General features: G+C 44.7%; 1 protein-coding gene across 1 annotated transcript in view; it reads right to left on the bottom strand.

The window, feature by feature from the left end:
* arhgap42a (Rho GTPase activating protein 42a) overlaps positions 1-16,268 on the bottom strand; it is a 480,518-nt gene that overhangs the window by 218,116 nt on the left and 246,134 nt on the right. The window contains exon 4 of the mRNA XM_078545811.1: positions 5,292-5,363. Coding sequence (XP_078401937.1) covers positions 5,292-5,363 — 72 coding nt within the window. The remainder of the gene's footprint in view (positions 1-5,291; positions 5,364-16,268) is intronic.

Raw genomic sequence — 16,268 nt, 5'->3', positions numbered from 1 at the left:
CATGTTCGACTAATTTATTGGAGTTCTTTGAGGAACTATCAAGCAACGGGGACAGAAAGGAACCTGTGAATGTGCTACACTTAGATTTCCAGAATGAATTTGACTAGGTGCCATATCAAAGGTTACTATGCAAAATAAGAGTTCATGGTGTCAGAGGATAGAGGACCGGTGAGCTAACAGGAAGCAGAGAGTAGGGATAAAGGGGTCTTTTTCAGGTTAGCAAGCTGGGACGAGTGGAGTGCCACAACGATCAGTGCTGGGGCCTCAACGATTTACAATTCATATCAAAGACTTGGATGAAGGGACTGAATATATGGTTGCTAATTTTGCTGATGACACAAAGATACGTAGGAAAGTAAGTTGTGAAGAGGACATAAGGAGCCTGCAAAAGGATATAGATTGTTTAAGTGAGTGGTCAAAAATTTGGCAGCTGGAGTATAATGTGGAAAAATGTGAACTTGTCTACTTTGGCAGGGAGAATAGAAAACCAGCATATTATTTAAATGGAAGAAGATTGTCGAACTCTGAGGTCCTGGTAAATGGATGAGGAAAAGTTAGTATGCAGGTATAGCTAGTGATTAGGAAGGCAAATGGAATGTTGTGATTTATTGCAAGGGGAATGCAATATAAAAGTAGGGATGTTTTGCTACAGTTGTACAGGGTGTTGGTGAGATCACATCTAGAGTACTGTACACAGTTTTGATCTCCTTATTTAGCAAAGATATAAATGCATCAGAAGCCAGAAATTTACACGCCCCCTACCCCACCACCCACCCCACCCACACCCACTCAGAGCTGGGATAGCAGGTGGATGGAGGGGCAGTAAAACTATGCCCACTGCCTAACCATCATTGTTTAGCCTGCTCACAAGTGGGCCAATTGAAGCCCTTAAGTGGCCATTTAATTAGGGTCTCTGCCAATGCTGGGATTTTACCCATGGCAGGGCAGGTTGGCGCTGTGTCCAGTCCACCAGGTGAAACCTGGCAGACTGGTAGCTGGGCAAGGGGGTGCCTCTTTTTGGGGCCCCTGTGCCCATTGGAGGCCCCCTCCTTACTCCGGCCCCACACTAGGCCTGCCAACTTTGCGAGACCCTGGACTTACCTCCATCAGTTCTATGGCTCCACTTCTTCAGGGCACTACATTGCATTGACACAGACACTCTCGGACAGACACAGACACAAGCACCTGGCACCGCCCGAGCCTGAATGAAACCACTTGTGATTAAAGTTAACACTTTTTTTTTGAGTATTATTAATTTCCATGGCTCCTCTTTCAGGGGACTGCATGCAGTCCCAGAAGTAGTCCTGAGCTGTAGCTTCACCAGGTTGACATTTCATTTTTAGTTTTGCCTGGTGCTGCTCCCACCATGCCCTCCTGCAGTCTTCATTGAACCAGGGTTGGTCCCCTGGCTTGGTAGTAATGGTAGAGTGGGGGGTATACCAGGCCATGAGGTTTCAGGTTGTGGTTGAGTACAATTCTGCTACTGTTGATGGTCCACAGCACCTCATGGATATCCAGTCTTGTGTTGTTAGATCTGTTTGAAACCTATACCACTTAGCACAGTGGCTGTGCCACACAATACAATGGAGGGTATCCTCAATGTGAAGACGGGACTTTTTCTCCAATGGACTGTGCAGTGGATGCTCCCACCAATGCTGTCATGGACAGATGCTTCTGTGGCAGACAGATTAGTGAGGGTGAGGTCAATTATCTTTTTCCATCTTGTCGGTTCCCTCACCACCTACCGCAGACCCAGTCTAGCAGCTATGTCCTTTAGGACTCAGCCAGCTCCGAAAGTAGTGGTGCTACCGAGCCACTCTTGGTGATGGACACTGAAGTCCCCCACCCAGAGTACATTCTGCACTCTTGCCACCCTCAATGCTTCCTCCAAGTGGTGTTTAACATGAAGGAGTACTGATTCATCAGCTGAGGGGGATGGTACATGATAATCAGCAGGAGGTTTCCTTCCTCATGTTTGACCTGATGCCATGAGACTTCATGGAGTCTGGATTTGGTGTTGCAAACTCCCAGGGCAACCCCCTCCCAACTGTATACCACTGTGCTGCCACCTCTGCTGTGTCAGTCCTGCCGGTGGGACAGGACATCCTCAGGGATGGTGAAGCTGGTGTCTGGGACATTATCTGTAAGGTACAATTCTGTGAGTATGTCTATGTCAGGGAGGACTTTCCACTTATAGGAAGACTAAAATTTGTGGATCTTAAATACAGAATAGTCATTAATAAATCCAAGAAGGAATTCATGAGAAGCTTCTTTACTCAAAGCGGTGAGAATGTGCAACTCATTATCAAAAGGAGCGGTTGAGGTGATTAGCATTGATGCATTTAAGAGGATACTAGATAAGTACATGAAGAGAAAGGAATAAAAGGATATGTTGATATGGTGAGATGAAGTAAGGTGAGATGATGCTCATCTGGATCATGTGCACCAGCATAGACCAATTGGACTGAATGGACAGTTTCTTGCTGTAAATAATTTGTAAATCCATTAAATTTATGTGCTCAATTGTATCAAGTTAAGTTTGCACAGAAAATACATGAATTGCAATCATTTGTATGAAATCACTTAAAAGCAGTAACATTTTTGAAAGCATAATCAGTTCCAAGAGAACTCACAAAGGGCAACGCATTTTTCATTTTCTGAAATGATTTAATGTTCAAAACACAAATGTAATCCAGGGCACTATTTCCTCCTTCCAATGTAGTTTTAAAGTCTCAAAGGGCCATCACTAGAGAAGGAACAGGGCTTCATCCCACCCATCTGAAGAAGGGTCATACGGACTCAAAATGTTAACTTTTACATTAACGTTTCTCTCTCCACAGGTGCTGCTGGACCTGCTGAGTTTTTCCAGCATTTTCTGTTTTTGTTTCAGATTTCTGGCATCCGCAGCATTTTGCTTTCATCCCACCCGTCCTCCTTGTTTTTACATCCATGCCCCAGTAGCAAAATTTCAACATATTAATTTAGAAACCACACCATTCTGCTGTTTTGGGATTTTTAGACATTGGAATAATAACTTCTCATATACTTTAGGGAAGGAAATCAGCTGTCCTTACCCGGTCTGGCCTAGAAGTCACTCCAGGACCACATGGCTCCTGACCTCATTTTAGCTTTGGTCTAAATATGGACAATACAACTGAATTACAGAGGTGAGGTAAGGGTGTACGCCCTAACCATATAAATACTGTGGCTACAAGAGCAGGTCAGAGGTTAGGAATCTTGCAACAAGTAACTCACCTCCTGACTCCCCAAAGCCTGTCCACCATCTACAAGGCATAAGTCAGGAATGTGATGGAATACTCCCCACTTGCCTGGATGAGTGCAACTCCAACAACACCCAAGAAGCTTGATACTATTCAGGACAAAGCAGCCCGCTTGATTGGCACCACATCCACAAACATTCACTCCCTCCACCACCAACGCACAGTGGCAGCAGTGTGTACCATCCACAAGATGCACTGCAGGAACGCACCAAGGCACCTGAGACAGCACATTCCAAACCCATGACCACTACCATCTAGAAGGACAAGGGCAGCAGACACATGGGAACACCACCACCTGGAAGTTCCCCTCCATGCCACTCACCATCCTGACTTGGAAATATATCGCTGTTCGTTCATTGTCGCTGGGTCAAAATCCTGGAACACCCTTCCTAACAGCACTGTGGGTGTACCTACACCACATGGACTGCAACTGTTCAAGAAAGCAGCTCATCACCACTTTCTCAAGGGCAACTAGGGATGAGCAATAAATGCTGACCCAGCCAGCGAAGCTCACATCCCGTGAATGAATTAAAAAACACTTCAAAGCAGCAGTTGACGGAGTGTGGCATTAAGGAGGCATAGTAAAATGAAGTCAATGGGAATCGGGAAAAACTCCCCACTGGCTAAAATCTTTTCTATCACAAAGGAAGTTGGCTGTGGTTGTTGCAGACCAATCATCTCATCCTCAGGCCATTGCTGCAGGCATACTTCAGGAAAGTGTCCGAGGGCCAGCCATCTTCAGCTTCTTCATCAATGACCTTTCTTCCATAATAAGTTCAGAAGTGTGGATGTTTGCTGATTATTTAATAGTTTTCAGTTCGACTCGCAACTCCTTAGATAACGATGCAGATATTTCCTGCATGCAGCAAGACCTGGACAACGTTCAGGCTTGGGCTGATAAGTGGCAAGTAACATTTGTGCCAAACAACTGCAAGGCAATGGCCATCTCCAGCAAAGGAGAAGCTAACTACCTCCTCTTGACATTCAACCATTACTATCGCTGAATCCCCACCATCAACATACTGCGTGGGGAGTGGGGTGTTACCATCAATGAAAAACTAAAACGGACCAGCCATATAAATATATAAATACTGTGGCTGCAAGAGCGGGTCGAGATCGTGAATTCTGTGGTGAGTATCTCACCTCTTGACTTTCCAAAGTCTGCTCGCTATCTGTAAGGCACAGGTCAGGAATCTGTTGGAATACTCTCCACTTTTTGGATGACTGCAACTCCAACATGCATCAAGAAACTTGTCATCATCCAGGAGAATGCAGCCCATTTGATTTATGCCCCATCCACCACTTAAACGTTCACTTCCTCCATCATCAATACACCATGGCAACAGTGCATGCCTTTTATAAGATGCATTGCAGCAACTTGTCATGCCTCCCTTGACAGTACCTTCCAAATCTGTAGTAATATGCCCTTAGAGGACTGCAGCATGGTATCATTAGAAAGTAAGTGTGTCATGTGATCCTGTTTAGTTTCACTTTTGCTTTTAAGCAGAGTGCAGCTTAGACAGTTCTGCTGGTGTGTCTTCAAGCTTTATACCCATGTATATCTGTTCTCATGTGCCTAGTCTCAATAAAAGAACCCGCAACGTGTTTATCCAATTCCTTATGAGCGATTGGTGCCTTTATACCATTATAAAACACAACAAAACCCACAATCTCTATCAGCTTAAAGAACGAGGGTGGCAGGTGCATAGGAACACCACCATCTGCTAGTTCCCCTCCAAACCACACATCCTGACGTGAAACTATATCCTTCACCGTCCTTCTCTGTCACTGGGTCAAAATCCTGGAACTCCCTAACAGCACTCTTGCTATAGCATTGCAGCAGTTCAAGAAGGCGACTCACCACCACCTTCTCAAGGATGGGCAATAAATATTGGTCCAGCCAGCGATAACCTAATCCCATGAAACAATAAAAAGTAAACAATTGGGAAAATATATTTGTAATGCCAAATTTAATAGAATGGGTATAAAAAATAAAATTGTATTACTTACCTTTGCTGCACCAATTTGATCTTTACGAAACTTCTCCAGTGGGGCAATTAAAACATCATTGGCATTCTGAATCTAGAATAGAAAAGCAGAACAGTATTTTAAATGATGTAATAGCTCGCACTAATCTGCCATAATGTTTGGTACTAAATTTAAACTGGAATCAGTGATTTTTAAACCAGCATTAAAACTGCAATGGGGTGAAGAACTTAATTTTCTCGATATCTTCTCTGGAAAAGTATACTTGCATTCTCAAATGGATGATTTTATTGCAGCAAAGTGTTGAAAACATTAGATAAGAGCCTTTTAGAGACTTTTAATACAGCTACTGAAAAAGAAAATTACAACATAGAAAATGATATAATTCCATCAAGATAATCATCAATACGAGGGGCCGAACCTTCCTCTGGACTTGGAAAAACTAAAACTGTGCACTTTCACGAATCACAAACTGCACACCCGACCCACATGTGACTTCACATGCCATTTTTGTCTTTTTATACTGGAGTTAGGTTTGCAGTACAGTTTGCGAGCCATGCTAGAGTGAGTGAGGAGTGTGGGTGCGGAGGCAGCTCAGTTAGTCTGCCTTGGTTCTCCCACACAGTATCCCAGCTCCCAACAGTGTTTAAAGGCCCCCTAAATCTTACTTCTCACCTCCTTCACCCCCAGCCAACCCTCCGTGCCAGCTCATGCCCCCTCAGAGCACCCATTCCACCTCATCCCACCTCTATGCCCCCATGTATCTTCTGTGCCCCTCAGACCACCCTACCTAAATTCTCCCGATGCATCTTCCATGCCCCCTCAGGTCATCCATGCCACCTCAATGCCCCTCATGTATCCTTCATAGCCACTCATCCAGTAAACATGACGTACAGTCCTCAGATTCCATGCAATATCAACTGAAATCATTTTACATTCCTTGGGAAAAAATAAGCCTCTCACCATCTAATAAAAGCCTCCATATTATTGAATCCAATAAAAAAATACATTGTCATGTGCAAAATTCTTGTAATCCTATTGGCTTGAGTCAACAAGCTACAAAGGACCAATCTGTTATTACAACTCCTTGAAACTGTCATTCATTTCAGATGGATTGCACACCTGCTATGCTGCTGAAACCCATTAGCACTTGAAAGTCAGTCAAGCATTGTTAATGGTCATAGCTATTCAAACAATGGACCGCTCTGTAGGAAGGAGAGAATAGCAGGTATTCATTTCAATTTCAAAGCAGTGTCTGCCAATCAATGAACAGGTGGTTAGATTTTTTTTCAAGTGTCAAAACTTTTTTCATCAGCGAAAGCCATTTAAATCACAGTAGAAAAGATGCGCTTCTGACATGTCTTCCTTCTTCCTTACACAAAGTTTCCCCCGCCGTTGTGGTTGACAGGGCCCTCAACTGTGTCCGACCTATCTCCTGCGCCTCTATGCTCACCTTACCCTCCCTCCCAGAACCATGATGGTGACCCCCTTGTCCTCACTTTTCACCCCACCAGCCTCCACATTCAAAGGATCATCCTCCGCCCATTTCTGCCAACTCCAGCATGATGCCACCACAAAACACATCTTCCCCTTACCGCCACCCCCCCCCTCCACCCCCACCCCCCACCCCCTCCAAGCCCCACCCCGTCAGCATTTCGCAGGGACTATTCCCTCCGGGACACATTGGTCCACTCCTCCATTACCCCCAACACCTCATTCCCTTCCCAAGGCACCTTCTGTCATGAAGCTATGATGTATATATTATTGGAAAATATTTTTCTTTTAAAATAGAGGTTTAGTCTGTGCGTGTGTCTTAATTAGGTTAATGCTAGCTAGCCTGAGTGCTTTGATGTGTAAGAATGATAGCTTGTATTTGCACTTTTTTGAATAGAGCATTCAAGAAGTGGGGTGAAAACTACCACCGAACTAGCAATTACCAAGCAATATGATTATATTACAAATAAAATTGGTACTATGAAAGGGGTTTGATTGTTAAAAGAGGTGAAGTTCAAAGAGGTTGGTGATACAATGAGAATTTACATTCGATGAGCAGTGCTAGGTATAGCTTCAGCAGCTTTGTGTGTGTAGAGCAGAGGCAATGAGAGATCAAAAGCTGCTGTAAACCTTGACAGGAACCAAAGTGAAAAGAACCTCATCTTGAATGTGTAAGGTGAAAATGTTTTGCCTGGTGTCTGGTTAAGTCTATGGGTTGCTGTTGCTTTAATGGAGATTAGTTTGGGAATTTGTTAAAAGTTATGATAGTAGTAATTTGTAGCCATGTGTATATATATTTTAACTTGTGTAAATTAATAAAATGTTTCATTTAATTCAATGTAAAACCTCGAGAACTGGTGGTCTGAATGCTGGAATTTAGAGGTGCGCCTCAAACATAACACTTAAAATTCTAGGTTATGACAGTTGTTTAAAGTTTCCCTCTGAGATTTTTTAATAACTCAGCTTTACCAACTGCTCGGTCATAACACCTGCCCATGCAATCGCAGAAGGTGAAACGCCTGCCCCTTTACCTTCTCCCTCCTCACCGTCCAAGGGCCCAAACATTCCTTTCAGGTGAAGCAGCGCTTCACTTGCACCTCCTTCAATTTGGTCTACTGCATTTGCTGCTCTCAATGTGGTCTCCTCTACACTGGGGAGACCAAACGCAGACTTGGTAACCACTTTGCAGAACACCTTCAAAGGCATAACCCAGGCCTTCCTGTTGCTTGCCATTTCAACACACCATCTGCTCTCATGCCCACATGTCCGTCTTCAGCCTGCTGCAATGTTCCAGTGAAGCCCATCGCAAACTGGAGGAACAGCACCTCATCTTCTGATTAGGCACCTTTTAGCCTTCCGGGCTTAACATTGAGTTCAACAACTTCAGACAATGAACTCTTTCCTCTATCCTCACCTCTTTTTTAATCGCCTTTCTTCTACATTCACTTTTATTTTTTATCCACTGTTTTTACTTTTATATTTATTCATTGTTCTATCCTCCCCTTCTAACCCATTCTCTATCCTTTATTTCCCTACCACCACTCCCTCCCCATCTCCAAAAGGGCTATCTGTTACTTGTTCCACGTTGTTCTTTCACACAATGCTACCCTCGTTCTGCTATTATCACATTCTGCTTCCTTAACTTTACGCCACTATCAGCACCTTTTTTAGCCCTTACCACTACCATTAACACTCCCTTTGTCCTGTAGTTCATGACATCTTTGTCAAGCTCTCCTTTGTCCCCACCTATCACTGGCCTTCAATACAGCTTCACCTGCTCCACCCCCATTAAACAGTATAAATTTCATTACATTTCCACTTCTCTTCAGCTCTGAAGAAGGGTCATACAGACTCAAAACGTTAACTCTGTTTCTCTCTCCACAGATGCTGCTAGACCAACTGAGTTTTTCCAGCATTTTCTGTTTTTGTTATAAAAAAGATGCCAGCACAGACTGACAGGATATTTTGTAACATTTGTCACTGAATTATGGTGCTGTCTCCATTGAAAAGCATTACAATGCATGTGAACAATTACACATTGGTCAATGTAAGGATCAACTTACATTTAAAGAACACATCCCTATGATGAATCCCTGCTTTAAAAACATATCTACATTACAATACAGCACATAATAGAAACATCTGAAGGTGTGAAAATAGATTACACTTAAATTTCAGAATGTTTGAGACTCCTCAGCAATCTTTCCATTTTCTTCATGAATTCTCAAACCTGACATGCTTTTAATGGGCTTCTAAAACCCTGCATCAGCAGACTAAAATGGTGCGCAGGAGGATATCAGATTTTTATCCCCCAATTAGAACAGGGAACCTGACCTCAGTGGGGGCGAGTGTGTGTTGTGTACACACTAGGCATTCTCGAACTGCAAAAAGGCCAGAGGAAAATGGTGTGGGATCAGGAATCTGGAGGAAAATCAGATTTCATCCAAAATAACTGTGTGGCCATTTGCGCACTGAAACACGCCTCTGCATCCAGACGAAAATTCGGCCCCAGGCCTCTTATTTTTGAAACAATGTTATAAAGGGGCAGCTGGTTACCTTCAGGGTTAGATTCCAAATTGAGGAAAGTTTTCCAGCTGACTGACTTTTGAACTTGCCAATGCTGTCATTTTCCCAGCTATTGACCCAGAATTCTCATTAAAATTTTGGTAAGGAGTAATTACTAACGTGAGATTTTTCACATTTAAACTTGGTGTTTTGTGATTAGTTCCTGGAGTGTACTTATATTTGGCTTTGTGTCTCATAGGTGTAAGTAATTAGAATTTCCACACCTTCTAACTTCAGTAAGTCATCATAACCAGGTAATAGAGGCTTTTTTTGTCTTCAGAATTCAACTGATTTGTTTTGTCAAATAAGAACTTGAATTAAGGTGAGGAAACTAGATGTGCTTGTACTTCTATTGGCTTAAGCTTTCTGAAAATTATAGGGTACAATTCAAAAACCAACTAAAGCTACAATATGTCATGTTTTACTCCTTATCTCTGTCTCTCATGTGTGCACACATTCTCCACTTAAAAAACACAATATAATTTAACCTGAAGAAAAGCTTATGAAATTTGTCCTCGAAGCTTTTATTTATTCAGCTTTGAGAAACAGCTAAGTAAATTGTATTCAAGGCTGTAATAGCTTGTCCTCAAAGAAATTGTGAATACTGCACACGCTCAGGTATTGAACCCACGGGAAGCTCAGAGTCACTACTATAGGTAAAAATGTTACACCCAAGCTCAAAGGCAGAAATTTCCAGTCCCGCCAGCGGTGGGGATCGTAGCAGTTGAGGGCACAAAATTTGGCATGATGGCAAAGGTCAGGTTTTCACCGGTGAGAAAATAAGTTGATATTTTCCCCTCCCAACTTTCATGATGGCCTAATGGCGGATTGACTTCCCCACTGATCCAAGTCGGGAACCACATTCGCATGTATTTCTATATCATGAATACACATTAAAAACCCAGCTCCCCAGAATCACGTTTGCCCTCCGAATATAATTACCACACCAGCTGATAATTAGATCACTCTGATTCATAACCATATGTAAGTGATGGCACCTGGTGACCTTCACTTCACTCGTGACTTCAAGGTTTGTACACGCAGTGTTCACCTGTCTTTAATTGCGCTGCTGCCATTTCTTGTGGCTGCTCTGATTTTGCACCAAGGCAATGTCAGTCATGCACAGCATGCTGTTCAAGATATGGGTCCTGGGGGTTGGTGGCTTGGTATTGAGCAGCAGACGGTACTGCCACAGTCAGGGGAGGTATCTGCAGCCTATAAGTGGGGAACTGTAAATAAGGGGTAGTTGTTGGTCTCATGGTTGAGGGGCAGGGGGCGCACAGGGCTGCCTGTAGGTCACTGTGCATATGGCCTCAAGATGGGGAGGATTGAGTCGACATGGGGCATGGGGACATTGACAGAAAACAGTTTGGCGGGGAGGACAGAAATATTGACAACAATCACAATGGGCTCCAGGGTTAAAGGTAGGAGAGTGATCAGAGGAATAGAAACTTGGACGTGGTGAGGACTAAGGAATATAGGAGGCACTTGTACGGCAACAGGGGGAGGTTGGAAGCTGGTCTTGATGTAAAAATAGAGCAGCAACATTTCGACAGCTCAATGCAACGACACAGTAGATAAATAACCCTGCAAAAATTACCATGAGAGGAGACAGAGGGTGTGTGGGAGGAGTCGACTACTGCAATTTCAGGCCAATTGAAGGGACACCCTAATAATTACCAGCCGAGACATGGAGCTCAAGGCTTAGCCAAGATATGTTAAAATGAATCAAATACCAATTGAAGGATCTGGGTACCTTAACTCTTGGTGTGCATTCTTGCGAGAATCCATTAGGGCTTAGGGCAACATTTGATTTGATCTGATTGACCATTTATCTGTCAGAGGAATGCAGAAAGGTAAGAAGGATCAAATTATTAGGGGGGCATGGCTGCATATGCAAATGCACAGACATATGTACACATTGTAGTTGGGGTGTTCATGACTTACAGGGCCAAACATTTTTGGTTATTAAATTAGTGCAAGCAAGGCTGGTCTGTAGTCTGGTCAAAAGGAGGCAGTCTGACAGCGACGTGACTCAGATTGAAAGCACATGGCTGTACACACCCAGATCCAAGCTTCATCATGAATGCACTGTCATGTCACGGGGTGGGGGTGGTGTGAGAGGGTAAAATCCGCAACCTGTGATCCTTCAGGATGTACTTCAGCTGCAAGGGCGAACCTAGGGATGGCATGTATGGAATGAGAACAGCCCAAGCACTTCACAATGTCTTCCCAGTTTGGCAATGGAGGGTGATCATTGCAGGGTAACGTATACTCATGTCTTTAATCTATTTGTTCACTGTAACAAGGAAAAGTACAGAATGCAGGCTGCAGCCAATGCTGCCTTCTCCATGGCTTGGATGCACCTGAGAAGGGCCTGTCGCCATTTGGCAGGACTCAGGGAAGAGCCTTGCCCTGAGGAACATGGCCAGCGGGGCCCCATGAAGACCCAGATGCTGAGGAGGAGACACAAATTCCATGGAGGCATTTAGTGTGTATACAGAAGACATCTTCACTGGACAAGGGATGTGGTGGGTCATATCTGACAACATTTTTGAGAAGATCTGACGCCGCATGGACTGGGAGGCCATTCATTGCCAGTGGCTCTAAAGATGACCACCGCACTCAACATTTTTGCAAGCTGCTCATTCAAAGGCTCCACTTGGGGCCTCTGGGGAATATCACAATCCTCGACTCGTAAATGCATAAGGGAGGTCACCAATGCTCTTTTCAATAATATATTATATCCAGTTCTCCATGGATGAAGCCAGCTAGGCTGCCAGAGCAGTGGGATTTGCAGCAAACTCCAGCTTCCCACAAGTGCAGGATGCCACTGACTGCACACATGGCCTTAAGAGCTCCCTGGCTGCAGCCAGTAAGATTTATCAATATAAAAGGCTCTCTCAACCTGCAGCTGATCTGTGATCAGCGAATGCAGGTTTGTGCAAGGTACCCAGGGAACTCACATGACTCTTACATCTGAGGGTAGCCAGATCATTTCACACTGTATATCACGCAAACTCATGAGCAGGTCTAAGACCGTCACTTTCGGCCCTGAAAAGTGCCTAGTCTACCTCAGAAGGGCAAGGTATCTCAAAAATTTGAGCAACAGGTGAAGCTAGCTGTTTCACACTGCTACTGTGCAGTAGCAACAGGTGTGGTATTCGCCACTAACAGGATGCTGCCGTCAAGCCAAAAACACATTCTGCCTATCACACAAATGAATTCCAGTGTCAATGTGATGCTAGGTATGTAGGCCGTACGTCCCAAAGACTGGTGGAACGTATCAAACAGCATGTTCCAGCCACTGTTTGCAATGGGCAGGGTACAGACTGTACCCAAACAGTCTGTGCTTGCAAAACTCAAAACAACATTTGCTAAATAATCCTCAGTGTGCTAAGAATTACACTGGCAACCAATTTAAGATTGTCAGTCATGCTTGCAGTGTGGTGCATTTGCATGTACTGGGAGCTACATATGTTACTATACAGGGCCCTGCTCTTTGCAGACAGAAAGAACATGTACACGCATATTCCCGTTTTAGCTAAACAAAATAAGTGACAGCCATTCGTTGACTCATTCCTCAGGGCAATAACTTGACCAATCAGGGTTTAAAATTCAAACAATGCTTGACAGCCAACTGCCAGTCACCATCAGTGGCACTCCCATGGCAATGCCACTTGCCAACCAATCAGCACTCTCTTCACAAACAGTATAAATTGTTGTTTTCTCCTTATACTGGTATTCTTGCGAAGCGGCCTGGTGAGCTTAGACATGTCCCTTTTGTCAGCAATACTCAAATTCTGTCCTACCAAATGACTATTTGTAGACCATTGGAAGTTGAAGATGCCTTTCAGATGTCTGGACTGATCAAGTGGCGCTCTCCAGTACTCCCCTCAGAGGGTGTCCCGCGTCATCATGGTTTGCTGCGCCCTACACAGCCTGGTGCTGCAAAGGGGGCCTAGTTGCTACATGGTGAGATGGAGGAGCTGCAAGTCTCCTTGGATGAGGAGGACACAGAAAGGGATGAGATCAAAGAGGGCGAGATGAGATCAAAGATGGCCCACAGGAAATGACCACTGCATGGGCCAGACATGGCAGACCTGCCCATGAGACCATTTATAACAACAAGGCTCCAAGGCAATGAAGACAATCAGCTCAATGGATCCATTTCACCTGTTCCTTCGATGCAGAGTAGACATTAAAACCTTCTTGGTAATCCTCAACATCTCAATGAAGGACATCAATCTCAGAATGAGTAGTCACAATCGTGCATTACAGTGGTCTCATCCTTGGAAAGCAAAGAAGCCCATGGAGCATGTGGCCATTCTGTGATGGGATAAGAACTCCACCAGCACGCAATCTGAAGCAAGTAGGCATGTTACTTTCCTTTCAACCATTGCACCCTCATTTCACTGGCTATGGCAGCCTTCAAGAAGAAGAACACCACTGCAAATATCAGCGCACTCATGGCAGTGTGCCTGGATCATTGCATGGCACCTCAATGAAGAAAATTAACAGCCACTGGTTCTCGCTTTTGATACGATCCTCCTGTATGAGGATGGATCTAAATCTGGACAGCGGCATGTCTCCAACTGCCATCTTTCATGCATGATTGATGGTCAGACCTCATCCTGATACTGAGGCCCCAGTATGACATGGCTCTTCAGGACGCTGTGATCTGTCACTCTACAGCGTGGATGCGAGCCTGCGAGTTTGGTGCCTTTATGTGCACTGAAAGTATTTCAGCAGGATAATAATAGGGACAGAATTAATAGTCACATGGAAAAATGTGGATTGATTTGGAAGAGCTTACATTCGTCGGGAGCTTCCAAAGTTCGGGTCCAGCATTGTTTTGGCATCTGGGAAAGACATGGTCCAGTCAACGTTGACACAGCATTTAAGGATAACTTAGTACCCTCGCAATTACTAAAGACCACTCAGGAAGTGTGCAGGTGCATCACTTTCATCCATTATTGTCCTTCATATTTTCATTCTACCAGAATGCGACGTGTACGAGGAAGCCTAATACACACTGATGGCACTGTTACATTCAGAGATCCATGTCGACTGGCCTTATGAGACCTAGCACAGGGATTCTGTAAAGCCATGCTAGCCAGAGCTGCAGGTGCAAACTACCATCCTCACATGTAATAGGTCGGTATCACGAGTTTAGGCACATACCTATAACATCACATACTCATTGCTGTCTAGCAGACATTTCAACAGTCACCAAGTAGAAACTACGTCCATTGCTCTTCATGTGTAGAGTGGGAACTAAAAGCAGTAAGGTTCAGCCTTAAAGGCAGTAATGAGCTAATGCAACAGGCAGCCAAGAAAGGCTGAAGTCCTCCACAATTAATAAAACTGTAACCCTAACCAAACAGTCACTACTTGGAGGCCATTGACAAGTGCACTTGTTTGGAATGACTTCAAGGTGGCTCACAATAAATACCTAACATACATAGAAGACAGACTTCGGTGCAGCTGCATCAGGATTAAAAATGAACTTCCAAGAATTATACTTATGAGCCATATTTTATGATCCTCTGATGCAAAGCTTACATAACCATTGTCCAACCATCATGTTCATATAGCAACTGGCTTTGTTCATCTCACTTAAGTAAGCATTAAGGCAACTGGCTGAGCTGAGATTGAGTGAGACAACATAGACCTGTGGGACACAATGCGAGATACTTGAGGTGGGTTTGGGGGGGGTGGTCATCTGTTACCCTTGAATGACCATGGAACATTGCATCACATAGAAGAGTCATTCAGTACCTGAGGCTTTTAGGGGTAGATGCAAAATATGTTCCGAAAGGTGCAAAATATATACAGTGAGTGAACACCCATGCCACCATTGTGCTCTCAGTACTTCTTTACTTTTCTAACCCTACACTACATCTGGGTGCAGCCCTGACATCCACACTAGAGGTGGAGGCAGCCTGCTGACCTCTATGCCCTGTTGTCTGAGATTACCTTGGCAGGTGTCCTCTGGAGGGTCCCAGTATGATAAGGGTCTCTTGCTCTAGGGACAGGTGCACGCTCCTCTGCCTTACCTGCTGGAGTTGAAGGGCAGAGGGGATCTGGAATGGCTGGATAACCTTGGAGTGTCCTGGGTGGAAGGCCTCGAGGTGTCTGGCTGACGCACCTCCTCCCTGTAGGTGCCTGAGAGCACCTACCTGACTCCTTGAGGGGAAGGGGCAACTAGAGAGAGAACAAGGTGCCCTGACACCCTCTCGCTATAGCTATAGCGATGGTGTGCAGGTGAGTGTGTATCTGGCAGAAACTGCTGACCTGGGTCTCCAAAGTAACTGCCACCTTTCCAATGGAGACTTCGATGCGCTCGCATGTCGGAGTCACGACATCAGACAGAACGTGGATAGACTCCTCCATTCTTCATTCTAATCTGCTGACAGCCTCTGACAACCCTGTCTTCTGTTCCCCTGCATGTCTTTGGAGCTGCAAAATTTCTCTGAGGGCCAATTCCAGAGGCTCGTCATCAGATTCAGGCTCAGCAGGGGCCTGGTTTCTACCAGTCCTCTGAGTGTCAGAGACCTTGGCTGTCATTGCTCGTGTCTTTGAGGTGCTCACCAGATAGTGACCCTGAGCCTACTCTGGAACTTGGACCCACCAAGATGTATGTCTCTGTACTGGTGGAGGGTACAGTTGAACGCATTGACGGGTCTTTCTCGGATGCTTCCTCAGAATCTTCATCTCAGGTGGTGTGGGGCTGGGGCTAATGTGCTGGCTAGCGCTCTACCTCCACCTTTTCTTGTTGGCGGCTAGAATAGAGAAAAGAGATCATTAGTCTATGGGTCGACAGGCACCTGTATTATAGGTCATTCGGAGTAATGTCCACGTATGGCTGATGTATACTGAATGTACCTTCACTGGCTTGTTACGGGAAACTGATCTCGCCTTCCTTACAGGAATGGTTCC

The sequence above is a fragment of the Cetorhinus maximus genome, chromosome 7, assembly GCF_964194155.1.
Source record: "Cetorhinus maximus chromosome 7, sCetMax3.hap1.1, whole genome shotgun sequence".
Taxonomy (NCBI): Eukaryota; Metazoa; Chordata; class Chondrichthyes; order Lamniformes; family Cetorhinidae; genus Cetorhinus; species Cetorhinus maximus.
This window is presented reverse-complemented; position numbering and strand designations above follow the sequence as displayed.